Source organism: Leuciscus leuciscus (genome assembly GCF_965113295.1).
Source record: "Leuciscus leuciscus genome assembly, chromosome: 6".
Lineage (NCBI taxonomy): Eukaryota > Metazoa > Chordata > Actinopteri > Cypriniformes > Leuciscidae > Leuciscus > Leuciscus leuciscus.
Window position 1 is genome coordinate 37,331,200 of NC_138730.1, and position 26,559 is coordinate 37,357,758.

Sequence of the window (26,559 nt, forward strand, 5' to 3'; positions counted from 1 at the left end):
GTGTGTGTGTGTGAGTGTTCACATTGTCGATGTGTCAGTGTCACCAAATTTATTTTTGTGGTGGTTCCATATTTTGGACTATTTTATGATCATTTTGCATTGTGGATGTTTTTTGCATTGTTGGAAGTGTGCCAGATTATTTCTGTCTATGTGTTCTATGTTGTTTCTGATTTTGATGATGAATTTTGTATATTTACATTACGGGGTCTCCAGGGACCCCGAAGACAACTAATGTCCCTATATCTTTTTCACGCTAACATAACAGATATCATTCCAATTATTACAATTTTTTTTTTTTTTTGTAGATCTAGAAAGTGTTGAGAGTCATAGAAAGTTTAATACCATTTGGACTGTTACGTTCTCCTCACAGTCTAGGGGTCAGGAGGGGAAGTAACAAAGAAAAAAGATATGATAAAAAAAAATTTAAAAAAAAGGTAGAGACGTAAAATTACGTGCACACTTCACACTTGAGCCTCAGTCCCAGAATGAAAGCACACAGAACTTCAAGTAAAAGCAAAAGTATTTATTTCTGTTATATATTTAAGAGATTAACAAAGGATGGGAATAAGTCTTCAGGAGAGAGCATGGCCTAAAATAACAAACAAAACAGAGGCTAACTAAGGTTTAAGGGAGCTATCTACCCTGTACAAAAACAAAGATGAAAATCAACAACAAAAGTTTCCTGAGCTCCCTCTCTAACCAAAAACAGGAGAAAAATGTATTAAAATAAAAAGGTACCGTCTCCCTACATTTCCCAGATACCACTTCTTAGCACTCAACAAATGAGTATAGGTCCACTCCTAACTCAAGGATAAGCACAGTTCTCACAAAACACACAATCTCAGTCTGAGGCTGGGGGAGAAATGTTCCTCAGCACTGCTCACAACGAGTTGCAGCTGATGGTAATTAACCTGAGGGAGAGAGAGTGAGGGAGAGAAACAGAGCACAACACAGAGCACACAAGCATTTTCTCACGACAGACTATATTAAAAGACCCTGGGACGTAACATGGACAAAGAGAACATTTTTTTTTAATTTGAGCAAAAGTCATTTGCAGGTTAAAAAGACCCCGAAGATAACCAGAGGGTTAAAGTAGTGAACAACAAGGATGATCTTCCTCAGTCCAACGACCAGACCCACATCGATCTCTGCAAAGAACGGGACGCTGACGACTGCTGGTTCTACTTCACCTACGCTACCAAGAATGATGACAAGATTGAGGTCCATGTGGCTGATAAAAAAGGTAATGGATGGACAAATGTTGCCAAATACCAGTATGAAATATTTTTAGAAAATATTAAATACAAATATTACATTAAATATGAGTGTCAACTGATGTAAACCTGATTGATTTTATTATTTAAAGTAACCAAGAAATCCCAATTGACAATTCTTATTTTTACAGAATATTGCAGTGTTTATAATAAATGATTTACCCATTTGTTTTACCTTGTAATCATTCATCAAAAACATAAGCTTTTCCTTCCCCTCGCAATGACGTCTTTTCTCTGACATGTGCATTGTATTTAGGCCACGCCCACACCCAGGGGGAAAACAAACCAACCGTCCCCATTGACTTTGCATTGTGAGAGGCTGCCTCCTTGTCATTCCTTGCTTCTAACAAAAGACAGAAAAATGCCTAAAAGCTGCTATGTGACAAGGTGTACAGCAAAGAAGCTAAAAAACCCAGAAATAAGTTTTTATTAGCTCTCGACCCCAAAAAACGAGTGTTTAGGACATAAAAGTGGATACAGGCAGTTGAGACAGAGCGTCACGTGTCTCATTACTCTGAGAACTAACGTACGCCCGCTGGGGGAGACCGTAATCGGCAACACAGGATAGTTTATCTTACAGAAATATAATGTATAAAACTGACATTTGGATATTTGGCTCACCAGTGACCAAATGTTTAACTTACTGCACACGTAGTGTATTTTTAGTGCATACTGAGTGTCAGGATCCCACAATTTACCCATTCTTTCCAGCCTGTATCCACTTTTATGTCCTCAAACGCTCGTTTTTTGGGGTCGACAGCTTATGAAAACTTATTTCTGGGTTTCTTAGCTTGTTTGCTGTACACCTTGTCACATAGCAGCTTTTAGGCATTATTCTGTCTTTTCTTTTGAAGCAAGAAATGACAAGGAGGCAGCCTCTCGCAATGCAAAGTCAATGGAGACAGTTGGTTTGTTTTCCCCCTTGGTGGGCGTGGTCTTCAGATTATGACGCGTTGCGCGCTTGTTTGAGATGAGCAAAATCTGCGCAGAACCGATCACCGGTGATCAGCGCGAGATGCATGCCGGTTAGAAATGTTTATTTATTTATTTATTTATTTATTTATTTTTATTGAATTGCTAAGAACGTACAAAATCAATGCCAGGGGTAAATACAATTGCGAGTACAGCTACAAATTATATAGTCAGGAGAATATTATGCAAATGATACAGTGAGACAGTTTTAAGGGCTTTGGAATTGCTGGATGTACTGAGAGTGTCCAGGTAGGCTTTAAGTTCCTTATAGAAAATAAAAAAGTAGGGCTTAGCATCCTGAAATTTACATTTATGTAAAAAAATTTTGCTAGAAAAATAAATAGGTTTATCAAAAAATATTGGTCCTTTACATCTTTATCAAAGTTGTGCTGACCAAATAAAACATCTTTGTATAACAAAGAAAAGCTCTGTGATGAAAATGTGCGAACAAAGATACAAAAATCCTTCCAGAACAGACTTGTATATGTGCATTCCCAGAAGAGATGAGAAATGGATTCGTGTTCAGCACCACAAAAAGAACATAAAGTGTCAATATCAGGAAACATCTTTTTAAAGTAAAGCTTCACAGGATAAAAAAGATGAAGTAATTTGTAAGACACATCCTTAACCTTATTGGTTATTAAATATTTAGATGACAAAGTCCACACTTTCTTCCATGGAATATTGACAAACTGGCCATTCCAGTACGACACAATGTATGGGAGAGAAACAATCTCATTTTGAAATAGCTGTCTAATTTTTCTGTTCCGACTACAAGAGTTAGATAAAAAACAAATATTTCCAATCGTTGTATCAAAAGGATGAGCAACTGATAAAGAAATCTGGGATCTAGCTGAATCTCTGAGAAGAGTTATTGCTCCATTAGGGATGGCATCCATTACAATAGCAAACTCTCGTGGAGTGACAGGTATATTGTACTTGTTCAAAAACTCTGAATATGAATACAGGTATCCATCAGAATTAATTAATTGAGAAACCAAAATAAAATTATTCTTAACCCAGTTTTGGAAAAACAACGACTTATTTTTATAGATAATATCACAATTATTCCAAATAAAGTACCGGTGAGGACTAAAATTGTGTTTATAAATTAGGTGCCAGGCCAAAAGCGCTTGTTTATGAAAATTTGACAATTTAAGGGGCAATTTGGTGATATTGTAATTACATAACAATAGGAAAGGGAGACCACCCACCTTAGAGAAAACAAGACTAGGAAGAGTATTCCAGAATGAATCAGGGTTAGTTAAATACTGTTTTAACCAATTTATCTTGAAAGTATTATTTAAAGAAGTAAAATCTAGAAAGTTTAGACCACCAGATTCATAATTATTAATAACCACAGACTTTTTAATATAATGTCTCTTATGCTTCCACAGAAAATCAAATAGCATTCTATCAATATCTGCACATGCAGCTTTATCCACATAGGCCTATAAGGAGAGAGCAGGGTAAGTCATTCTTGAGATACCCTCAGCTTTAGCAATAAGAGTTCGTCCTCTCAGAGATAAATCTCTCTGTAACCATGAATTGAATTTCCTTTTAGCTTTCTCAACAACTGGGTCAAAGTTCAGTCTGCATCTGACTTTGTCATCCTTACATATGGATATACCCAGATAGGTCACCTGTGACTTAACTGGAATACCGTAAAGAGAGAGAGAAGGACAGGTTTTAATAGCTAACAACTCATATTTATTAAGATTTAAGTTTAAACCGGAAGCTTTAGAGAAAAATTGAATGTGTTGGATTGCAATCGGAATCTGTAGTTCGTCTTTTAAGAACAGGGTAGTGTCGTCAGCTAGCTGACTAATAAGAATATGTTTGTTGGCAATATAGTAATACCTTGCAGATGAGTCAGAAGAAAGGAAGAAAGAAGTTGTGCAGCCACAAGAAATAAATAAGGGGATACAGGGCAGCCCTGATGAACTCCTCTTGACAGTTGAAATCTAGGCGAGGTACCCGATTTAAGGTTGATGGAACAGTTGGCATTATTATAAAGAGTTCTTATAAACTTGCAGAATGGATCACCAAACCCAAGCTTTTGGAGAGCTAGAAAAATAAACTCGTGTTCAAGAGAGTCAAAAGCTTTGTAAAAATCTACAAAAAGAATAAGACTGTCATCATCAACTAATTCGCTATAGTCTAATAAATCTAGAACAAGTCGGATATTGTTTGCTATATGTCCCGGTTAGAAATGTGTCCGATTGCGGTCCGCCTTGCTCTGATGTCATGCTGACGTACGGTATGTCAAAAGTCTCTCGCGAGCGCAAGGCGCACGTGTCGAATTCTGCAGTCGAGCGCAGTTGCTCTCCACCGACTGCGCTGATCAAAAGCATGATGGGAAACGACTTGCTGACGACACAGCTTAATGCTCATTGGTTAAAACAACTGTGATGTATTGTTCTCTTTTAAAATGTTTGATTTTAAAACTCTAATATCATGTTTTATGTGTATATGTTATGTGTGAATATTCCCAAACTATCTGACAGTGCGATCTCTTTAGGTTATGCGATTTAATTTTTATGAAAAAAAAACCAACCAAAAAAAAAAAACACATATGTCTGTAAAGAAAAAAATATTGATAAACATGTATTTGGAATGGAATTAAATAACAAGTAGCCTACTTTGGGTGTCTTGTTCATTTTATTTATTTTCATATAAAAGCAACAGAACTTGAATTACATCCAGTTTATTAGCAACACTACCCTGGTAAACCAGAGTTCTCGCGAGAGCACAAGTTGAATTTGCTCAGCGAGTTATTTAGGTCTGGATTTCCAGGCTATAGCAACACTGTGCACGAGCGTGAATCCCGCGATATCCATCTTTGATCTCACAGGTGTCAGATCCACTAGGAGAAGAGAGAACTGTCCGGCTTGCATGCGCTTTTTTCACTCCTCCTCTCACTGCAGCCGCCTAGTCTCGCATACATTTCAGGCGAGGCAAGGCGCATATCTCAAACAACAATGATCCAATCAATTCCCGATGGACAAAATTAAATCCTGCACTACATTTTTTTTCTCATTCTAGAAGCCGTTTCACTCAGATATGTCATAGGGGAGACCGGGGATGGTTGTAACACGGGTCAGTTGTAACAACTCCAATATGTCCAATCAGGAACTAGTTACAAATCACCTGATTCACTTCGCACATGCTTAGTTTAGTTCTTATTCCACATGTGAAAAAGTAGAGCCCTGTTGGAGACACAGCACATGTTAGAGTGGAAAAAACAAATTTGAGGTATGAAAGTAACTTTTTTTTACTTTTTTTGTTTTTGTTATGGGAATTTCTGCTTTGTAGTTAAACTCCTCAAACTTGTATTATGTTTATTGTGTGTCTGTGTAGATATTTTCCATGCAAGTTGTTAGTGCTAATGTTTTGCCTGTTAGCTGTAAGGTGAGCTAGTTCATGGCTACATGACTCTGGGTTAGTTGTAACAACAAGACTCTGGGTTAGTTGTAACAACAATGAAACGTTATAACCTACCCCAAGAAAATTTAGTTAAATTTATATATGTTTTATTTGAATTTCAGTATGCCTAGGTCTTGGAAGAGAAAGACAGACAGAGGGGTTTCTCTCACAATTTTGAGGAAAGCATCAGATGAGACAAAGGGAAAGTCTATAAGATCTGTGGCAAAGTTGTATGGTATTTTTATGTATACAATTTTTTGAGTTCAAGTTCAATTTATAATGGTAATTACTATGACTAGTTATATTGAAAAGTCAGTGTTGAATAAAAACCTTTCAAAATATTTTTTTTGTCAAAATCCTTATTTCATGATGTTACATATCACCCCGGTGGATATCATAATGTTACATCTCACCCCAGGGTATGTTACAACTAACCCAGACTATGGGGTGAATTGTAACATTTCACTCCTCGTGTTTGAAACTAAACCATGCATTTTCTGTTTGTGTTGCAAAGATAATAGCTATGTCATTTAATAGCAGACACTTGTAACTAGTTTGGATCACATTTTGAACACACTGACTTCAAAGTACTACAAGCTATAGACAGAAAGGTCAAAATTGTTACAACCATCCCCGGTCTCCCCTAATAAAGAAGAAAAGACTATCTCAACTTCCATTTCATGTTGGCTTAATTTCTTAATTGATAGTTAGTGATAACTAAGTTTTACCTTGTGTCCAATAATGCTTTGCATCTGTGTTGACAGAGTGTCCCTCTGGCCCTGATATCATCCCCATCGTAGCGGGTGTGGTCGCAGGAATCGTTCACATGCCACTATCCACTGGCACATGCCAATGAAGACCGGATGTGCCAATACGCATAGTGACATGTGCCATTGGCTTCTGTGCGTCAGATGCCATGTCACTTAATGTTAAAACTGCTACTGCTGGAAGCTGAGCTGCCAGACTAAGACAATGCATGCACTGAGACAAAAATGCGTTTGCCCTCCTATCTAAATGTAGGGGAGACGGTGAATAACCCCTATTTCAAAAAACAGTGGCGTGTTCCTTTAATGAAGTCTGGGTCATTTGACTTTGGACCACCAGAATACCCACACAGATGCCAACAACAAATGTTAGGCTATGTTTCCTTTTAATATTTGATACATTTATTTATTTTTCATTTTACGGTGTGCATTTAGCATTGTTTCTGTCCCTTCTGTCCACTACTCAATCAAATGCATTTTTGGGTCACAACCTACCAGTTGAGAACTGATTTATAAGCTAGTTTCCTATTGCTTGAGTATTTTTTTTTTAATGTTTATATGTAAATATTAAATTCATCTGGCTCAGAAATACCATAATCTTACAGGAAGTCACAAGATCCAACATGACTTCTTATTTTGACATACTTTCTATAAAGCCAATAAAACAGTGTTGGGTTTTACTAAATACACTCTTGACTTGTGTGGTTGATTTATTTTTCTCCATGCTAATCAGTGGCTGGTTGTATTTGGGGGAGGGGCATTCTCATTCTAGAGAGCAACTGATTGGACAAAAATCTGTAGTGCAGGATGAGTCATCAATATTTTTTTATTGATTTTATTAAATTGTGAATGCATATATCTGCTAAAAGTGCATTTTGTCAGTGTAAAGGACACCAAGGATGATAACTATGATTCTAACTATAAAGTTTTAACAATCGCACTAAATCACTAATCGACTTTACCACAACTTGCTTATAATAAACAGAAATGTATTGTACGCTGAAACGCTGCCATGGATGTGTGTTATCATAGTTAGTGTGAACAGGTCTTTACATTGCATAAACTTAGGTAAAGCAAACATATATGGACTAAATGCCACAAAACTAACGACAAAACGTTTAAAGGCCATATGGTTATTCAAATTTGACTAAAACAGACTACACATGGAAAACAACAGTTGTTTTTGGTTGTTGTTGTGTTTGTATTGATAATCTTGTCAAGTTCATATAACCTACTAACACAAACTATGTTGTATTTAAAGTAATATTTAATACCGAAACCTTGTCATAAATGATCTGAAGACAATAGAAGGGGAAATAGTGTATTTTTGCAGTAATTAGTTGTGCCACAGCATCTCTTCATGTTGCCACTTAGTAATTCAAGATTTCACAGCAAAAAGGCATCTGTACCACAATCTGAATGTGGACATTTTTAGAATGATACTAAAAGACATTTTATTTGCTAAAAAGTATATATAAATTAGAGGCTTTATATGGCATTGACACTGAACTGGTCAAAACTGCATGCCTGCTCTTCTGCTTTTTTGTTTTCTTTCTTCAGTTCTCATTCTATTCTGTTTTGTTTTGTTTTTCCTTTCTGCCTTTCTCTCTCCAAACCTTTTCTTCTTGTCAAATCTAGCAAGAGAACCCCATATACAAGAGTCCCATTAATAAGTTCCAGAATCCAAGTTATGGAAATAAGGGCGTCACACTCTGAGTCTGTACTCTTCTCAGCTGTTTGCATGGGCTTTTTCTCCCTCTTTCGGTCACTTTAACATCCTCAGACCCGTGTATAATATGGACGGCTTGTAAATTGTCATTTGCAGTTATTTAATCTAATTCAATAATTATTTGGACATGCCTTTTCCACAATGTGAATGTGTGTTATTTACTGACTGTAATTGTATGACTTTCATCTGTGGAATACACAACCTTGAACTCACAGTCTTACAGGTTCGGAATGACAAATAAATGATGATAGAAAATTTTGATCCTTAAAGGAATAGTTCACCCCAAAACAAAGATTTACTCATCTTCGTCAGAACAGATTTTGAGAAATTTGCAGTGAGTGTGTGCTGTCAGAATGAGAGCTCAAACAGTTAATAAAAAAATCAGGGGGTTGACTTTTCTTTTACTGGAGGAAACAATATTATCATTTACGGACTCGTATTTTGACCAGAGGTGACAGTTTAAAGTTAAAGTGCTTTACAGTGTAACTTCGCTGATTTTCAACCTGCTTTCTGCTGTTACAATGTCAGTAGTATATGTAAATCAACAATGTTTACTCGCATTTATTTGTCAGCAAAAGTCCACTGGTTGATGCAAAATGCCACAGATTGTGAAAACTACAGATTATACTTCCGCATTTTTGTATCCCGCCCACGGACAGTCTCAATGACAGAGAGTTATTGACAGAACAGTTATTGAATAATTCTTGCACACATGTACGATACAAGCCGTCACCGTGACCGTTATGACTAAAAGTTTTTTATTTGACTCTGTATCCATAGCAGACTGTTAGGAGTGGCCTTGGATGGCAACATGCAATGAAGGTTTCCTTCCTATTTGGCATAAGGGAAGATGACAGGCTTTTTTCCCCTCTCTTTCTCTGATTGCACCTATCTCAATTGTTCGCCTTTCTACTGTATAGGCAGCCATGTTTTATTGAAAGCCCATTTTGCCAACAGTGAAATTCCTCTTTAATGATTTATTTGTTTCTTACAAACACGTGTCGTGGATTACTTGTAGATTCTGTTGTATTTCTGAGGATGAGTATATTTTCATTTTTGGGTGAACTATTCCTTCAAAGAGCATAATACAAAAAAAATGCCAATACTAAACAAACTTTTTATATTGCTGCATACAAAATGCCTGCAAATACAATGTTTGATTGTGTGCCTTTTGTAATGCTTGCTGGTCTTTTTTTTTTTTTTTTTAAACAAAGTTTACTATATTTGCTGTGAAGTGTCCTAACCTGGCAATTGTGTAGATATATTCATGGTTGATCTAATGATGGTCTCTTTATGTTGGTCTCCAGGGTGAGAACCCCATTTACAAGAGTGCTGTGACGACGGTGGTCAACCCTAAATATGAGGGCAAGTAATGGACGAATCTGTCCATCTTCAAGCAACACTGTATGCAGAACAATTCAAGAGGAACGGAAGTGTTGAATTTCACTTTATTTTCTTTCTTTTTTGTTTGTTTTTAAATCACCTTTTGGCTGTGCATTTGCCACTGTTCAGTATAATCAATTAACCTGTGTTTCTATGCATTGTTTTGGAAACTGTACAGTATGTATAAACTTTTTTTTATTTTTTTTATGCAATCTTAGACCATTTAAATTTTCATCAATGTTTTTGATTTTTAGCCACAGGTCTGCCTTGTTTTCCCTGAATGATAAAACCAGTTATGTTGGGTTAGATGACAGGGGTTTTGTACGTAAGATGTGGTCAAGGATGCATTATTCACAAAGACAAGACACAATAACCAGACCCACCTGCTTCAGTCCAGCAACTAGTTGAACATTGGAGTCAGTTTGTGTCTTATGTTGGTACAGGAAACTTTCTGAACCTGTGGATGGAGTGTCCTGTCACTGGTATAGTAGGGTATCTGTAGCGGACCACTGCTGTTTGTACACATGGTGCTTTTAATGTAGACGCATATATGTCGTCTGCATAATTCTGGGAAATTTGAGTCCAGTCCAGCCTTTCTTTGGTCTGGGAATCAGATGGATTAGTGATCTTTTTATTGTGCACATTAATGAATCCAATAGGACAGATTAGTATCTTTTTAATTGTCACAATATAATTGACAACATTTCATCTGTCAAGTGTTTGATTTAAATGCCTTTGACTTGGCAACATCTGAGTTTGAAAGATGTTAGAGGGACATTTTCATCTTTGTCTGTGAATAGAACAATCAACTTTATTATTAATATTATTGAAAACATAAGTGTAAAGTCATATGAAAAGATCTTCAGGTTTTAGATTTGTTTTAAGAATGAGGAAATGAAATCTCAGGTCCCGAATTTCTCTTTCACTGATGCCAAATATTTACGTCTACTGTGCAAGACCTATATTTTATTGTTTCTGTTAGTCTCCATACGTGGACTTGCTTCACATCTGCTTTTGTAATTTTAATTTGTCCTTTTTAACAACATCATTGTTCATAAATAAGCCTAACTGCTCAAATTATTGTTCGTAAAGATCAGTGTTATAAGAAAGATTACTTTTTTTCCCTTTTTTTTTTTACCCTTAAAGCTTTTAAAAGCTTAATCACGTTACACACACAATTTGCATTTTAAAGTGCCTTTTCTTTTTTTGCATCATGCCTTCTGTTTTTTTGTTTCTAGGAGTTCTTTATTAAAATAAAGAACCTAAAACACTGGACTGCATTGTTATCGGTGTGTGTTTGTGGGTCAGCATGGTTTATAATGGAATGTAAAGTCTTTATACACTGCCTGTCCAAAAAAAGGATTTAAACAGGCAAATGCTTAAGAGTCTATGACTGGGTCATTACTGCAGTGGTTATTATGTTTCTAGCATTTTATATATTTGGCAACAACACTCCAATTGATGGAGTGTGTAGCTTTTCATTTCTTAAACAACCATGTAGGAAAACACATCATGGCCATATTCATCAGGTTCAATTTGTGAAGGAATGTTTGGGAAGGAGCACGAATAATCATTTTCACACATGAACTGGCACCAGACCTTAAATTAATAGAAAGTCTTTGGTATTTGCTGTAGTAGACTTTACAGAGTGCTCGACTTTTGCATTGTCCAAATGAATGCACCTCTTGACACAACATTTGTTTCCATCAAGATGTGCATACATTTTTGGTCAAACACAGCCAATGTGTTGTTTTCCCAATGATCGTTATGGCTTAGTGTTTTTATTTAGTGTTTGAGGGTTCTCTCATGTCACTGCTACACATATCTGATTGGTTTACAGAATAAAATGCACTTTGTTTTATTTTAAAGAAGTGTAGGGGTTAAAGGTTGCAATATTCAGCAAACAACTATGCAAGGCCTGTAATAAATGCTAAAAAATATCTGTGATAACCATGTTCTTATTAAACATTAATATTTTATATTAAAGGGCATCTATTATGCCCCTTTTCACAATATGTAAAATAAGTCTTTGATGTCCCCAGAGTGTGTATGTGAAGTTTTAGCTCAAAAAACCCAACAGATAATTTTTTACAGCATGTTTAAATTGTCACTTGTCTTTTAGGGGCTGAGAAAAACGCGACGTTTCAGTGTGTATCCCTTTAAATGCAAATGAGCTGCTTCTGCTGCCGCACAGGAGGCGGAGCCTCACGAGCTCGCGCTTCAGTGTCAGGATAATCTCATCTCACGGAATGATAATATCAAAACAGAAACTCTCAGTAGCGGTGTTCATTTCGACCTGGAGTCGGACAATAATGCCCACAGAGCCAGAGAATATATTCTGTATGGAGATAGCAGGTATAGTTTAGTTCAATTACGGTTAAGACGTATTTTTCATCTTGCTTTTATCCAATAACGTGCCTGTTGTAGCGGACCTCTTGGAATGATGGCCAAAGATTTACTGATGAGTTTTATAAAGTTTATTGTACATCACACAAAAGATGAAGCGTCAGTTTTACTCCAGAAAATCACCGTAAGAGCTGAATATACAGTAAAAGAAGTGCGGATTAAAACCTTAACGTTATCTGTAAAACAACTCGACCGACTGTAATAAAGTGCGCGCTCTCCCTTCCATCACATCAGTGCCTTGATCAGTAACGTTAGGCCTATCGTATGGGGTTCCATTTTTGGCACAAATGGAACCCCATACATTCAATTATCAACATATACTAATTTATCTGAACAACTTGGCAATGACTGTTGTCAAGGACAAATGTATAGTACAAAGTACAAAGCAGTAGGCTCATTTTTGGCACAAATGGAACCCCATACAAATGGAACCCCATAATAAACACGTTATTATATTGTTATAATTAGTTTTTGATGCAAGTCAAATCTTTTTTTCTAATGTGAGTCTGTTCTGGAGGAGGAGCCTCACTCTTCACATGTCCAGCCCAAACCACACAACCCTCAGTTTGTATTTCCTGTATTTGTAAGGTGTGAGACTGAGCTGCTGCTGCACTGTTTCAGTCTGAACTACTGAAAAAGACCTGCTCACACACCTCACACACACTCAAGTACAAACCATTTCGATTTTGTTTTGTATGCCGTTTCAGAAACACATTCTTCAAATGCTTACAGGACTACAGTAACCTGGAGTGTAACTCAAGACATCAGGAAAAGTTGATCATATAAACATTTACGTCATAAACACACATCTCTTGAAAGAGCCAGGAGCATGCGTTAAGGTAAGTAACTAAGCTTTTATTTATCCACTTATTATAAAATGCCTATAAAAAATCTCATGACATTTTACTAGTCACAGAATATGCATGTAAATATTGTTTTTGAATATGTTTGTCTGATCAAAATTGTTCGAGCAAATCCATAAAGACAAACTACTACAATGTAAATCAGGGATCAATCATTTAGTGTATTTACATATACATGTTTATATTATATATAAATATATGTATTTGTACATTACCAAAGACTATAGAATAACAATAGTCTTAAAGTAACTTTGATATTACTCAGATTAACAGACAAGTAAGAGCCTGTTTCTTGGGGCTGCTTTTTCTTTCTCAATATCTTATTCGTTATCTAAGTCAATGATTAACTGTCTCTTTCATTGTTCTGAGTCAGAGACACTCCTGTTTGCCAGTCCTTTTTTTAACGGAAACCTACTTTTTGGTGCAAAGAATGGTATTTCTTTAACAAAATATATTGATCAATCATTCACAGTAGGCTACAGTTTGCCAAAGAGTGTCAAACAAGGATTTTGTGTATTTGCATAAGTGATTATCTCTCTCTTCCTGATGTGTTTCTGTGTAATTTATGAGGTTCTTCTGCATTTAGATGAATATGAGGGTGTTGTTAATATCAGCTCTACTAGGATTTGTCTCTCATGTCAGAGCAAAACCAGGTAAGGAAGTAATTTATCGCCAACAACACAGCTACTTTCTATAGCCTCAGGGGACATTCTTTTAATGTTTAGGTTTATGAGTTTATCTCATAGTAATTTTGATGCTACTTTCTCAAGTTATTCTTCAAAAGAGCTTCTTGTTTGCTTTTCTTTTCATAATGCTTTAGTTGCTGGAAAACTATTATTTAATAATCTCACATAACATTGTAATGTTAGATCTTGTCTTCTAAAGTTGTTGTGTATACGTGTTTTGCACTCAGACAGCAATGCATGCATTTCTGCAAATGCCAAAACATGTGGAGAGTGTATTCAGACCGGGCCACAGTGTGTGTGGTGCAAAGATCCAGTAAGTTATTTTGCCTACAACATTTGATTGTCAACTTCTCGTCTGACTCTGGAAGATTATCCGAGTCTTACCGGAACATGTGAACTTAGCAAGTCTCTGCTTGCAGGATTTCAAGCCTTCACGCTGTGATGAAAAGGAGTCTCTGCAAAAGGCTGGTTGCACTCCACTCGGCATAGAAAACCCTCGAGGAACGGTCACCATCGACAAGAACAAACCTGTCACAAACCGTAAAAATGAGGGACGAGAGAATCTGAGGCCTGAAGAGTTCGTCCAGATTCAGCCACAGAAATTCACCCTGAACCTCCGATCAGGTACTGGACCCCACCTGTGAACCAAAACGGATGTGTTGTGAAATATGAATCAGGACAAGTTCGATCAAATTTACATTTAGCCTACGTCTGCGTTGTAAAAGAAACGGGCTAAAAATGTATGATGCCCTCATGTGCTATCTGAATTATCGTAATTATTGTAAACAGTTTCCTTGTTAAAAATTGGATATGAACGCCCTTTCATGATCATTGAATAGCAAAATATAATTTAGGTTTTATATGATTTTCCCATTAAGAATAAGAATAAACTTGGTGTCCTCCATGATTCCTGTTCTTTCCGACAACACTTGAACACGAGCTCGTAATCACAACATGAGGGTATTATGATGACAGGCTTTAATTTTGTTTTTTGTTTTTTTACTAATAAGTGAACAACTCCTTTATTCATTTTGTATTATGTTGTTTAATTTTCATTATAATACAACAATAACAAGACATCACAAAAAAAACTGAAAAATAAAGGACCACCAATAGCTCAGATTTGCATATAAAACAGAACTACACCATAGTAAAACAGATTAGAGATTAAAAACAAAACAATAACATATTTCAAAAAGATGCAGAATAGGACAAAGTTTCAATGTATAGAGAGTTATCCAAATTACATTATTCCTTGTAATATAATAGGGCGAAGATGAGTTTTCAAATAGTCCAGATATGGGGTCCAGACTTTATAAAACTGGCTTGTTTTTTGATGTAATACATAAGTAAAACACTCCAGGAGAATCAACTCAAAAATAACCTTACGCCAACCTTTAAGAGATGGAGACTTATCACTGATCCAATTAAGTAAAATATTTTTTCTGGCAGCGAAGGATAGAATATTATACAATTTCTTATTAGCAGATGAAACAACGCGTCCATTAGGTATACCCAAAACCAGTGAGACAGACTGGCTCAAGATTTTTTCCATTTCCCCCAGCACCAAATACCAGTACCGTTAACAACTCCTTTATTAATTAAGTAAACATTTTAATAGGATTCTCCGTTTACCTAAAAAGTTTAGCAAATTGTTCATAGCATTCATCAAAGCATATTTCAGCATTGTATATATATTTTTCTGGAAAGAAAGTAAAACATTTTTATCAAGATTATTTAAGCTCACAGGAGAATTGGCATGTGACTGTGAGTAACATAGATATTTATTTTTCTCTCTCGTCTTTGTCACTCGACAGATGAACCGCAGAAGTTTACTCTCACGTTCAAGAGGGCAAAGGATTATCCCATCGATCTGTACTTCCTGATGGACCTCAGTGACTCTATGCGGACTAATCTTGAGAATGTCAAGAATCTGGGAGCCGACCTTGCCAAGGAGATGCGGTACATCACTAAAGACCTGCGGATTGGTTAGGAGGACACACATGCTCACATTCACGCCTTTGCGGTATTAACAACCGTTAAATGATCTGCTAACTCTTGCTTGCAGGTTTTGGTTCATTCTTGGAGAAGCTTGTTATGCCTTTCATTCTGACGACTCCAAAGTATCTGGAGAACCCATGTTTTCCAAACGACTGCACAGCACCCTTCAGCTACAAAAACGTCCTGAGTTTGACCAACGACAGCACACTGTTCACCCAAGAAGTCAGCAAACAGAAAACCTCTGGAAACCTGGACTCTCCGGAGGCAGGATTTGATGCAATCATGCAAGCTGCTGTCTGCACGGTGGGTCGAGTTCAACATTCCATAAATGCCACAGAACTACGGGCAAAGTCTCCGGTACATGTTAGCACATGCAGTGTTGTACGCGCCCTGTGAATGGTTGCAAAACAACTACTTTCTTTTTGTTCCAATAAAATAGTTTTTTTTTTTTTTCAAATGGTAAATGCTACCAGTTTAGAAATCCTGTAGTTGAATACAAATGTTCAGATTATGTATACACAAAATTACTTATCACCATTTTTAAATGCTGGTTCTGGTTTAATTTTCAAACAATAACCATGTAGTCAACGTGTGATTGACACACTCTCATTAATCATTCTTATTGAGTCATAGGGAGCAGCATGCTACTGAACAAGTTTGGACAAAACCTGACCATTTGAAGCTGAGTTCTGTCTGCTTTGTTTTGATTGTTCCTCAGCAAGAGATTGGCTGGAGGAATGTCACTCGTCTCCTCGTGTTTTCCACGGATGCTGGATTCCATTTTGCTGGAGATGGAAAACTGGGTGGCATTGTTCGTCCAAATGATGGGAAATGCCATCTTTCCAATAATATGTACACCATGGGCCACTACTTTGTAAGTGTGAGTTTTACAGATAGACAGGCAGGCAGACAACTGGAAAAATCAGAGTATGTCTTTCATTTGAGTTATTTTTTGCAGGACTACCCCACCATCTCTCAGCTAGTAGACACACTGAGTGACAAAAACATTCAGACCATCTTTGCTGTGACAGAGCAATTCCGGGCTCTTTATGAGGTCTGTGCATGCATGTTATATATATTCTCCTGATTGCAACATCATCTCATGATTACAATTTTAACTCAGATTACAGTCTGTGTTGATTCACGTTGTATATGTGTGTGCACAATAGGAGCTCTCTGCTCTAATCCCTAAATCTACAGTGGGGACACTGTCTACCTCCTCTTCCAATGTCATCCAGCTCATCATTGATTCCTATAATGTGAGTTCAAGTTATGCTTCAGATGTCTATCAAATGTGAAGTAATGGTTGGCTGTGGTCAGCTCTAGTTCCTCTTACGGTTCAAAAGAAAAGAAACTAAAACCGCTGTTATTTTTCACTTGCGTACAAAGGAATTCACTTTACTGCCAGTTCCAATGTTTTAAGGTTGTTCATAATTCCTAGTTCTTAAAGTGCGACCCACTGGCTTGGTGCATAAACCGCTAAGACTAGTCTTACAAGTTAGACATCAAATGATTTTCTTTAAGACTGTTCATAGCTTTTTTAAATCAGTTACATAAAAACATAGATTGGTCTAATTTGATGCCAAAAAGTAAGACTGACTGCCACTGACTTACTGCTGGTGGGTAGACATGTGCCGGTATTCGGTAATGCGATAAATCGCGGTAATGAATATGCACGATATTGTTATCGCGGGCACTTCAAAATACCGTGAAAAATAATAGATCCGAAATTAGATTTTTAGAACGCGCATTATAGCTTATTTTCCATCAGCCGCTTAAACAAACACTGCGTATATGCTGCGCGAAACACATGCGCACTCTGATGTAAACAATCGCCATGTGTATAAGCATGCGGCCGGTGCGCACTTCTAGTCTAATGTAATCAGTCCTCACATAGAGAAGCAGCATGGTGGAAGGAGGAACGCCGCCGCCTACAGTCTATGGCCGCCGCCGATCTATTCGGATCCATCCCGCTTCTAAAAGCAGAGCTGCCAACTCGACGCATTCAGCGCGAGACTCTTCACACGCTCACGCCACACATCCGTTTTCTCACGCAGAGAAAAATCGCGGAGCAAAGAGGACACGAAGACCGTCAAACAAGACAGAGCAGGTTACTTTTGATATGAAACAGGAGAACAATTGTGTCACAGAACGTTACATTTAAACCATTTAATGACCAGCAGCATGTTAGATGACTAAAACAAATAGATAAAGAGGAGTATTTTGCTGAATATGTGCACTGCACTTTTTTACATATTTATTATATTTTTACTTATATTTTTCTTTTGGCCTACATAATTGTTATTATAATGAAAACCACATTATATTTGATTTAATTAGTTATTTGTAACCTTTAATAATACCAGCTGATAGGGCTCTATATGGTTTCATAGCATTATGTGAGATATTTTTTTTCATGAGAAAAAAATACCATGTGGGCTATCTACTGTAGCCTTCCTAATATTTATCCAAAATTAGTCAATATTGAATCAAGATTGAAATCAAATCCCAAGTATTGAATTGAAATCGTTAAATTTGTGTTAAGCAATACAAACAGTAGCCTACCAGTCATGTCTCATGTGCAATTAAAATATTGTGATAATACCGTATACCGTGATAAAAGATCACTCAATTAATCGCAGCATGAAAATGTGATACCGGCACATGCCTACTGGTGGGTCATACTAAAACTTAAGACACTGTCTTAAAGCTACACTGTGTAATTTTTTAAGTTGATTCTTAGCAAAAAACACTTTGTTCTTTCAAATTGATATGTGCTCATTAATGTGTAATTACTTCTACCAACTAATCAAGTATTCTCGTAAGCGTAGAATCTGCCATTTAGAATACATATGAGCGAGTCGCTCGAATGGCGGCAGCCATGTTGCCAAGCGGGAAGGAAGTCGACCGGAGGTTGAAGCCGGCCGCGTGCCACCATCTTGTAGCAGAACTTCACTTGCGTTAGCATTCCATTGACTCCCATTCATTTTGGCGTCACTTTGACAGCGAATAACTTTACATCTGAGGCGTTTGAAGACTCCATTTGTCCATTATTTATTTCTAAAGAAACACGACAATGTATAAAATGCTCCATTACCTTGTAGCTTATGTTATGGCCCCATAGAAGCAGTTTTTGTAAAAATAGGCTAACGATTGCGTCATAACCACACGACTCTCTGCCGCACAGTAGAGAGATTACCGTATGGACAGGAGGAGAAGCTCGCGGGCAATCGGGGGGACGTGGAGGCAAAATGACAAAATAATTAATCAGAATACATAGCAAAAGTTTCTCCTGCTCCTAGCTCATGGACACCTCCTACTCACACTCTCTGTCTCTGCAAGATTCGGAAGGGAATGATTCAGATTTCTCATGCCACAGCCACTAGAAGACAGACGGGTTGCTCACGTCACATCTACGTCGTCAAGCTCAGTTTGAGTCGGTTTGAGTCTGCGCGTCAGGAACGGAAGTCCTAAAAAATCGCTAAAAATGGGCTTCACTTGTCTCAATTGAGTTCCAATGAGATGGCTCTGTCCACTTCTTATACTGTCTATGCATGTTGCGCCTCCATCTTGAAAATACATTAGCCAAAGAGGGACATACCTGGAAATTCAAGCTTCGCCTTTCGCGTTTTTACACTCAGTGGCACCGTGACGAATGCGAGGGGGAGATTACTCGCGACTGCCGTCAGATTTGAAATAATACGGCCACCGTAGGAGTTAAAACGCCCTCGGAATGGAAGGGGCTAGAAAGTAATATTCAGTTGGTAGTCTGACAATAGACAATTTCACCGCTAGATAGGAGAAAATCCTACACAGTGTAGCTTTAACATAATGGCTATGTTTATGCAACCGGCCCGAGAGAAAAATAGTAAAAGTTATAAAAAAGTAATAGTTGACCCCAAAAAGAAAGCTTTAATTGTTTATTTTAGTCTCATGTCACTAATAAACCCGCATGACTTTCTTTCCTCTGTGAAAAACATTGAATTTCAAAATGTCTAACCCTAACCTATCCCACAGAAGACATTCATACAGGTTTAGAACGATGATGAGGCTGAGTAAACAGAAATGAACAGAGTGAACTATCCCTATAAATGTAGGATTTGAATGAATATTTCATTTTCCCAGCACTAATATACTCGCTGTGTTTAATTCTCTCTATCAGTCCTTGTCCGCAGAGGTCATTCTGGAGAACAGCAAGCTACCTGCTGGTGTGTCCATCTCCTACGTCTCCCACTGCAAGAATGGAGTGAGCAGAAAAGAAGAAAGTGGGGGCAAATGCTCCAACATCTCCATTGGGGATGAGGTGAGAGAGTGAACGCAATAAAAGCCATCTGAACTTGTCCGTGCATGTAAAGGAACTAACTGTGCTAACTGTAGCTCAAGACAGAAGCTCGTCGCTCTTTTCAAATGGCAGCAAACTTCTAGATCATTCCCATTCACCAATGCTCTCCTAGCCTGCATACTTCTAAGAAATGTTCCAATTTGAGTAGTCGTAGATGCTAGGATGAATTTCTTCTTATTTAAAATATAGCCAACCTGACTTTCTCTGACAAGCAGAGGAGCTACAGCAATACCCAATGAAATTGTGAAAGGAAAGACTGGGAGTGGAGGTCAATGTGTGGGAAACAGGAGTCCAAAAATAATAGAATCAAAACTAGTTCCAACTAGCTATCTTTGTTTTCCATTCTGTTCAAAACAATGCAAAAACAATCTCTATGTTGCACTATTTCACTGTGGATAATCAGATGGTGTATGATGTATATGCAGGTTTTTGGCTGAAATACTGCATCCTAAAGTTCACTATATGAAAGAATTCAACATAATGAAAATCGGTGAAGATAACTAACTCTCCAGCTGATCTGCCACATCCTGTAGCAAACTCCGATCTCTATCGCTTAGTTAGATCTGACACTTCTATACGTGAGCTCTCAACCAATAATACACTGGAGCTACGCATGGACCGCCTCCCTCATTTCCATGTTGCACATGAAAAAGTAATGATAAATAAATGTATAAATAAATAAATATGGAAATAAATACATGTGGGAATGAATAAATATAAAAATAAATTAACGCATAAATAAATAATAGTTAAAAAGAATAAAAATAAATACAGAAAATATTAAATGAAGGAAAAAGTTAATTAATTTAATTCAAATGAATTACATTTGTTTTATCAAGCCAGTTATCTATTTATTTATGTTTATTTATTTATTTTTAATTTCTGCAGGTTTGGTCCTCCATAAAAAACACCCTAATGTATGTTCCTGATAACTAAAAGGGCAAAAAAAAATAATTTATATATATATATATATATATATAATCATATGTGATGTGTCGTGGAGGGACTTCTGGAAATGTCCTTTAACTGTTTTTCATTGTCAATTATATGGTGATTCATACACTGAAAAAAAAATTTGGAGTAGGATTTTCTTGAAAAAAGCTAGGCAACTTTTTTCACTCAGAAAATGCTAGTAAATTTACAAAGATTTGCCAAGTAAAAACCTAAACATATTTATCAGTAGAATTAGAAATCTTTAAGTTAAATTTACTTGGAATATGGAATTAAGTAAACTTTACTTAACTTAGTTAAGTGAAAGTAACAAAGAAAATAAGTCATTTTAACTTGGCTACTAAAAGGTTGATTATTATCGAGCTAGTTGAAATTTCCTTTGCATTACATTTCACTCTAACAATAATATTGAATTATACCAGTCATTTATAGTATGTGTTTTACTTAGATTATCTAAGTAATTTATACTACATCATGTCAGATGTTAAGCATCATGTGAATGCAAAGACCTCAATACTTGGTAGACAATACACAATGACGGTAACATTTGATGGATCGTTTTTGTGTTTGAATGTGTCATTTTGAGCAGAAAATTTACTCGAAATGTCACAAAATGGCAAGTTACTAATCCTGACAACAAAAGCAATGATAAAACAGTGTAAATACAGCTGGAAACCAGTGAAAAATGAACCTCATTAATTATTCAAGGTCCACTGCATGATGGGAACCCCAGTATCAGAAAAGTTGAGTAATTTTAACTTAATTTTATTGAGTTGATATTTATGCTTTCATTTCTACTCGCTTGAATTAAGTACTGATATGGAATTTACTTAGTTTTTTTAATTCTTGCCTGAACTAACTTTTTCATGTAAATTACATTGTTTTTTTTCAGTAGTATTTACTTCACCAAAAAATCATTTTTTACAGTGTAGTTTTTACTTGTAAAAAACATTAATTTGACAGTATTTCACTGTAAAATTACATATAATGTGATGTTAAACTATAAAAAAAGTTTCCATATATAGTAAGGTAACTTGCAACTGACCAATTAACATGTTTTTACTTTAGAATAAAATAAAAAGAAATAAAATTACAGTGCACAACATTTTGGTGAATCTTTAAATGTACAAGAGCTTCTGTCTTATAATGTGCACAAGGACTTAGCATTGTAAAGAACGTGTCACAAATAAAAGCTTTTGTTTCCCAGTACACCCTGCTGGCTATTTCCATTTTTATAAATGATATGCCACCTGGAACATTAAACAATGTGTTGTGCCTCATAGGTGAAGTTTGATATAGAAATCACGGCTAAAGGTTGTCCATCTAATAAGTCAGAGACGATAAAGATCAAACTGCTGGGCTCCAACGAGGAGGTGGAGGTCGTCCTCAACTTCATCTGTGAATGTGAGTGTCACAAAGACGGAATCCCAAACAGCCCATCGTGTCACTTCGGCAACGGTACCCTGGAGTGTGGAGTATGCAGGTTTGAGAAGCTGTCACTCTCTCTGGAAATGCAGGCCACTAAGTATGACAATCATTCTGATTCGATGTTTTCTTTATCATATCAGGTGTAATTATGGCCGATTAGGCAGATTATGCGAGTGCAGCCAAAATGAGGTCGAAACAGACGATATGGATGCAAATTGTCGTATAGGTAACGAGACAGAGGTCTGCAGCAACAATGGAGAATGTGTCTGTGGAACGTGCGAGTGTAAGAAAAGAGACAACCCAGTGGAAAGATACAGCGGAAAGTTCTGCGAGTGCGACAACTTCAGCTGCGACCGATCCAACAACAAGCTCTGTGGAGGTACTTCTCTTTTAAGGATTTTTCTATTTATCTTATAAAAATTTTAATGTTTAATGCTCACTTCTCCTAAATTAAAAATATAGAACAGTTAAAATCAACATGAAATTGCATTTGCATCCCATTTTATTTACAGAATACAAATTAGAACATTTATTTCTCTAGCATTTTTATTATTTTTTTCTTAGTAAATAGCAAGCATTTTGATTTCATGTTGACTTTATTGGATTAAAAAGCTGCTGCATTTGCTTGAACACTGCAAATAAATATTTTCTTACTCAGTATTCTTGTTTTGTTTTCCAGTATAAATATCTATTAATTCTTAAATCAAGATACATTAACTGGATACGCAAAATGACTTTAGATATTGAGTTTTGTGTAAAAATGTATAGAAATTCACAGGAAAAACAAGATTATTTTTCTTTTCCCATTGACAGATATTTGTCTTGTTTTAAACTTAATTTTGATATATTTTTCAGAAAACAAGACTTCGTAAGTCATTTCGTTCTCAAGTAATGGAATTTTGAATTAAGACTGTTTAGATATTTTTACTGGAAAACAAGACAAAAATGCTATTGCACGGTTAAGACGGATTTATCACCAAGGCATCCTTTCCCCCACAGGTCATGGACGATGTGAATGCCGAAAGTGTATTTGTGATGCTAACTACACCGGTAGTGCATGCGACTGCCCTCTAGACACCTCCACCTGTCTGACAAGTAATAAAAAGATCTGTAACGGCCGGGGCACCTGCGAGTGTGGCATGTGTAAATGTACAGACTCAAAGTTTGAGGGTCCGACCTGTGAAATGTGCCCAACCTGCCCCAGAATTTGCAATGAACACAAGTGAGTTATTGGCAGAACACTTTCTAGTGGTTAAGCTAACATAGCTAACCCCATGGGTTGAACTACTTGCTTGTAGTCATTTTTTTTAATCTGAATAACTTTTCTTCTAATTTCACTGGTGCTCTAAAACAGATTTAATCTTAGCTAGCAGCACTAAATACATTCCTGTGTGTTTTTCCTCCAAGGGATTGTGTTGAGTGCCTACAGTTTGGTACAGGTATCAAGAAACATACATGTGAGAAAGAATGCAGAAACTTCACACCTCTTACAGAAGTGAACAACAAGGATGATCTTCCTCAGACCAACGACCAGACCCACATCGATCTCTGCAAAGAACGGGACGCTGACGACTGCTGGTTCTACTTCACCTACGCTACCAAGAATGATGACAAGATTGAGGTCCATGTGGCTGATAAAAAAGGTAATGGATGGACAAATGTTGCCAAGTACCAGTATGAAATATTTTTTGAAAATATTAAATACAAATATTACATTAAATATGAGTGTCCACTGATGTAAACCTGATTGATTTTATTATTTAAAGTCACCAAGAAATCACAATTGACAATTCTTATTTTTACAGAATATTGCAGTGTTTATAATAAATGATTTACCCATTTGTTTTACCTTGTAATCATTCATCAAAAACATAAGCTTTTCCTTCCCCTCGCAATGACGTCTTTTCTCTGACATGTGCATTGGCACGAGAGCACCCCGTCACACACATGAGATCGTAGCAATAGCAAACAACAATGATCCAATCAATTCCCGATGGACAAAATTAAATCCTGCGCCACATTTTTTTCTCATTCTAGAAGCCGTTTCACTCAGATATGTCATAATAAAGAAGAAAAGACTATCGCAACTTCCATTTCATGTTGGCTTAATTTCTTAATTGATAGTTAGTGATAACTAAGTTTTACTTTGTGTCCAATAATACTTTGTGTCTGTGTTTACAGAGTGTCCCTCTGGCCCTGATATCATCCCCATCGTAGCGGGTGTGGTCGCAGGAATCGTTCTGATTGGTTTAGCGCTTCTGCTCATCTGGAAACTGCTCATGATTATTCACGATCGCAGAGAGTTCGCCAAATTCGAGAAAGAGAAGATGAATGCCAGATGGGACACGGTGTGCAAATCTTTATTCATATTTATTTTATAATATTGCAAATAAATACATTTTGTTGGGTTCATGCTGTATAGGCTATGGGAATAATACTGGGATAATACTCATGTATGTATGGTCTTTCTGTTCTGTTTAGGGTGAGAATCCCATCTACAAGAGTGCTGTGACAACTGTGGTGAACCCCAAATATGAGGGGAAATGATGGATCTTCTCTATGGCTTGCAGCAGAGGTTCTCAACTGGTATTGGCTTCAGGAATCAGATTTTACATTGGTGACTTAATACAGTACCATAAACTGTATTTAAAAGGACACAGCACCGTTTTTTGAAGTAGGGGTTATTCACTGTCTCCCCTACATTTAGATAGGTGGGCAAACGCATTTTTGTCTCAGTTCATGCATTGTCTTAGTCTGGCAGCGCTGGGCGCAGAGATAACATGCAACACCTGAAATCCACTATCTAAGTATGCGCCCAAGATATCTGATATCTCTGCGCCCACGTAGCAATGCTTCGCCTGTGCTTCCCCCCAATATAGTCCCAAGTCAATATCTGCCTAGGAAATCGCCTAGTCTTAATCTGCATTGCTATTTGTACTCGTTGTGAATACGCAGGCCACAAGAATTACTTAGGTTTTTTTTTTTTTTGATCACTTTTACTCACGACATGCTATCCGGCAACAAAGGATTCCATTAATTATGCTAAGCTAAGCTAGCGGTGGCGCTGCCAGACTAAGAAAATGCATGCACTGAGACAAAAATGCGTTTGCCCACCTATCTAAATGTAGGGGAGACGGTGAATAACCCCTATTTTCAAAAAACAGTGGCGTGTTCCTTTAATGAAGTCTGGGTCATTTGACTTTGGAACAGAATACCCACACAGATGCCAACAACAAATGTTATGTTTCCTTTTAATATTTGATACATTTATTTATTTTTCATTTTACGGTGTGCATTTAGCATTGTTTCTGTCCCTTCTGTCCACTACTCAATCAAATGCATTTTTGGGTCACAACCTACCAGTTGAGAACTGATTTATAAGCTAGTTTCCTATTGCTTTATTATTTTTTTATTATTTTTTTATGTTTATATGTAAATATTAAATTCATCTGGCTCAGAAATACCATAATCGCACTGGAAGTCACAAGATCCAACATGACTTCTTATTTTGACATACTTTCTATAAAGCCAATAAAACAGTGTTGGGTTTTAAATACACTCTTGACTTGTGTGGTTGATTTATTTTTCTCCATGCTAATCAGTGGCTGGTTGTATTTGGGTGAGGGGCATTCTCATTCTAGAGAGCAACTGATTGGACAAAAATCTGTAGTGCAGGATGAGTCATCAATATTTTTGTTTTTTTCTTTCCCAAGAGAAAGACTGTAAATTGTGAATATCTGCTAAAAGTGCATTTTGTCAGTGTAAAGGACTGTTCACAGACTTCACACCAAGGATGATAACTATGATTCTAACTATAAAGTTGTAACAATCGCACTAAATCACTAATCGACTTTACCACAACGTGCTTATAATAAACAGAAATGTATTGTACGCTGAAACGCTGCCATGGATGTGTGTTATCATAGTTAGTGTGAACAGGTCTTTACATTGCATAAACTTAGGTAAAGCAAACATATATGGACTAAATGCCACAAAACTAATGACAAAACGTTTAAAGGCCATATGGTTATTCAAATTTGACTAAAACAGACTACACATGGAAAACAACACAGTTGTTTTTGGTTGTTGTTGTGTCTGTATTGATAATCTTGTCAAGTTCATATAACCTGCTAACACAAACTATGTTGTGTTTAAAGTATTATTTAACACCGAAACCTTGTCATAAATGATCTGAAGACAATAGAAGGGGTTAAGTGTATTTTTGCAGTAATTAGTTATGCCACAGCATCTCTTCATGTTGCCACTTAGATCATATGCCTGAAGCTTCCCACAGGTGATTGGTGCCACTCACTGACCAATCAGGAGGCGTCTCG

General features: G+C 36.8%; 2 protein-coding genes across 3 annotated transcripts in view; both read left to right on the forward strand.

Annotated features, from left to right (window-relative positions):
• The window catches only part of LOC309501430 (integrin beta-1-like), a 37,240-nt gene extending 13,792 nt beyond the window's left edge, over positions 1 to 23,448 (forward strand). The window contains exon 15 of the transcript XR_014206881.1: positions 23,380 to 23,448. The gene's annotated coding sequence lies outside the window, so the exon portion shown is untranslated. The remainder of the gene's footprint in view (positions 1 to 23,379) is intronic.
• On the forward strand, positions 12,519 to 25,202 carry LOC309501423 (integrin beta-1-like). 2 transcript variants are annotated; one of them, XM_082173528.1, is made up of 16 exons: positions 12,519 to 12,793; positions 13,404 to 13,470; positions 13,731 to 13,816; positions 13,923 to 14,127; positions 15,321 to 15,491; positions 15,572 to 15,807; positions 16,223 to 16,378; positions 16,463 to 16,558; positions 16,674 to 16,763; positions 19,667 to 19,807; positions 22,081 to 22,280; positions 22,366 to 22,604; positions 23,225 to 23,447; positions 23,633 to 23,868; positions 24,407 to 24,573; positions 24,707 to 25,202. In XM_082173528.1, exons 2-16 carry the CDS (start codon positions 13,404 to 13,406, stop codon positions 24,770 to 24,772), a joined length of 2,379 nt encoding a protein of 792 aa, XP_082029654.1. In that variant the 5' UTR covers positions 12,519 to 12,793; the 3' UTR covers positions 24,773 to 25,202. The 2 variants fall into 2 exon arrangements, with proteins under 2 accessions (XP_082029654.1, XP_082029655.1); XM_082173529.1 differs by having other exon boundaries at positions 16,223 to 16,315.
• The last annotated feature ends 1,357 nt before the right edge of the window (positions 25,203 to 26,559 follow it).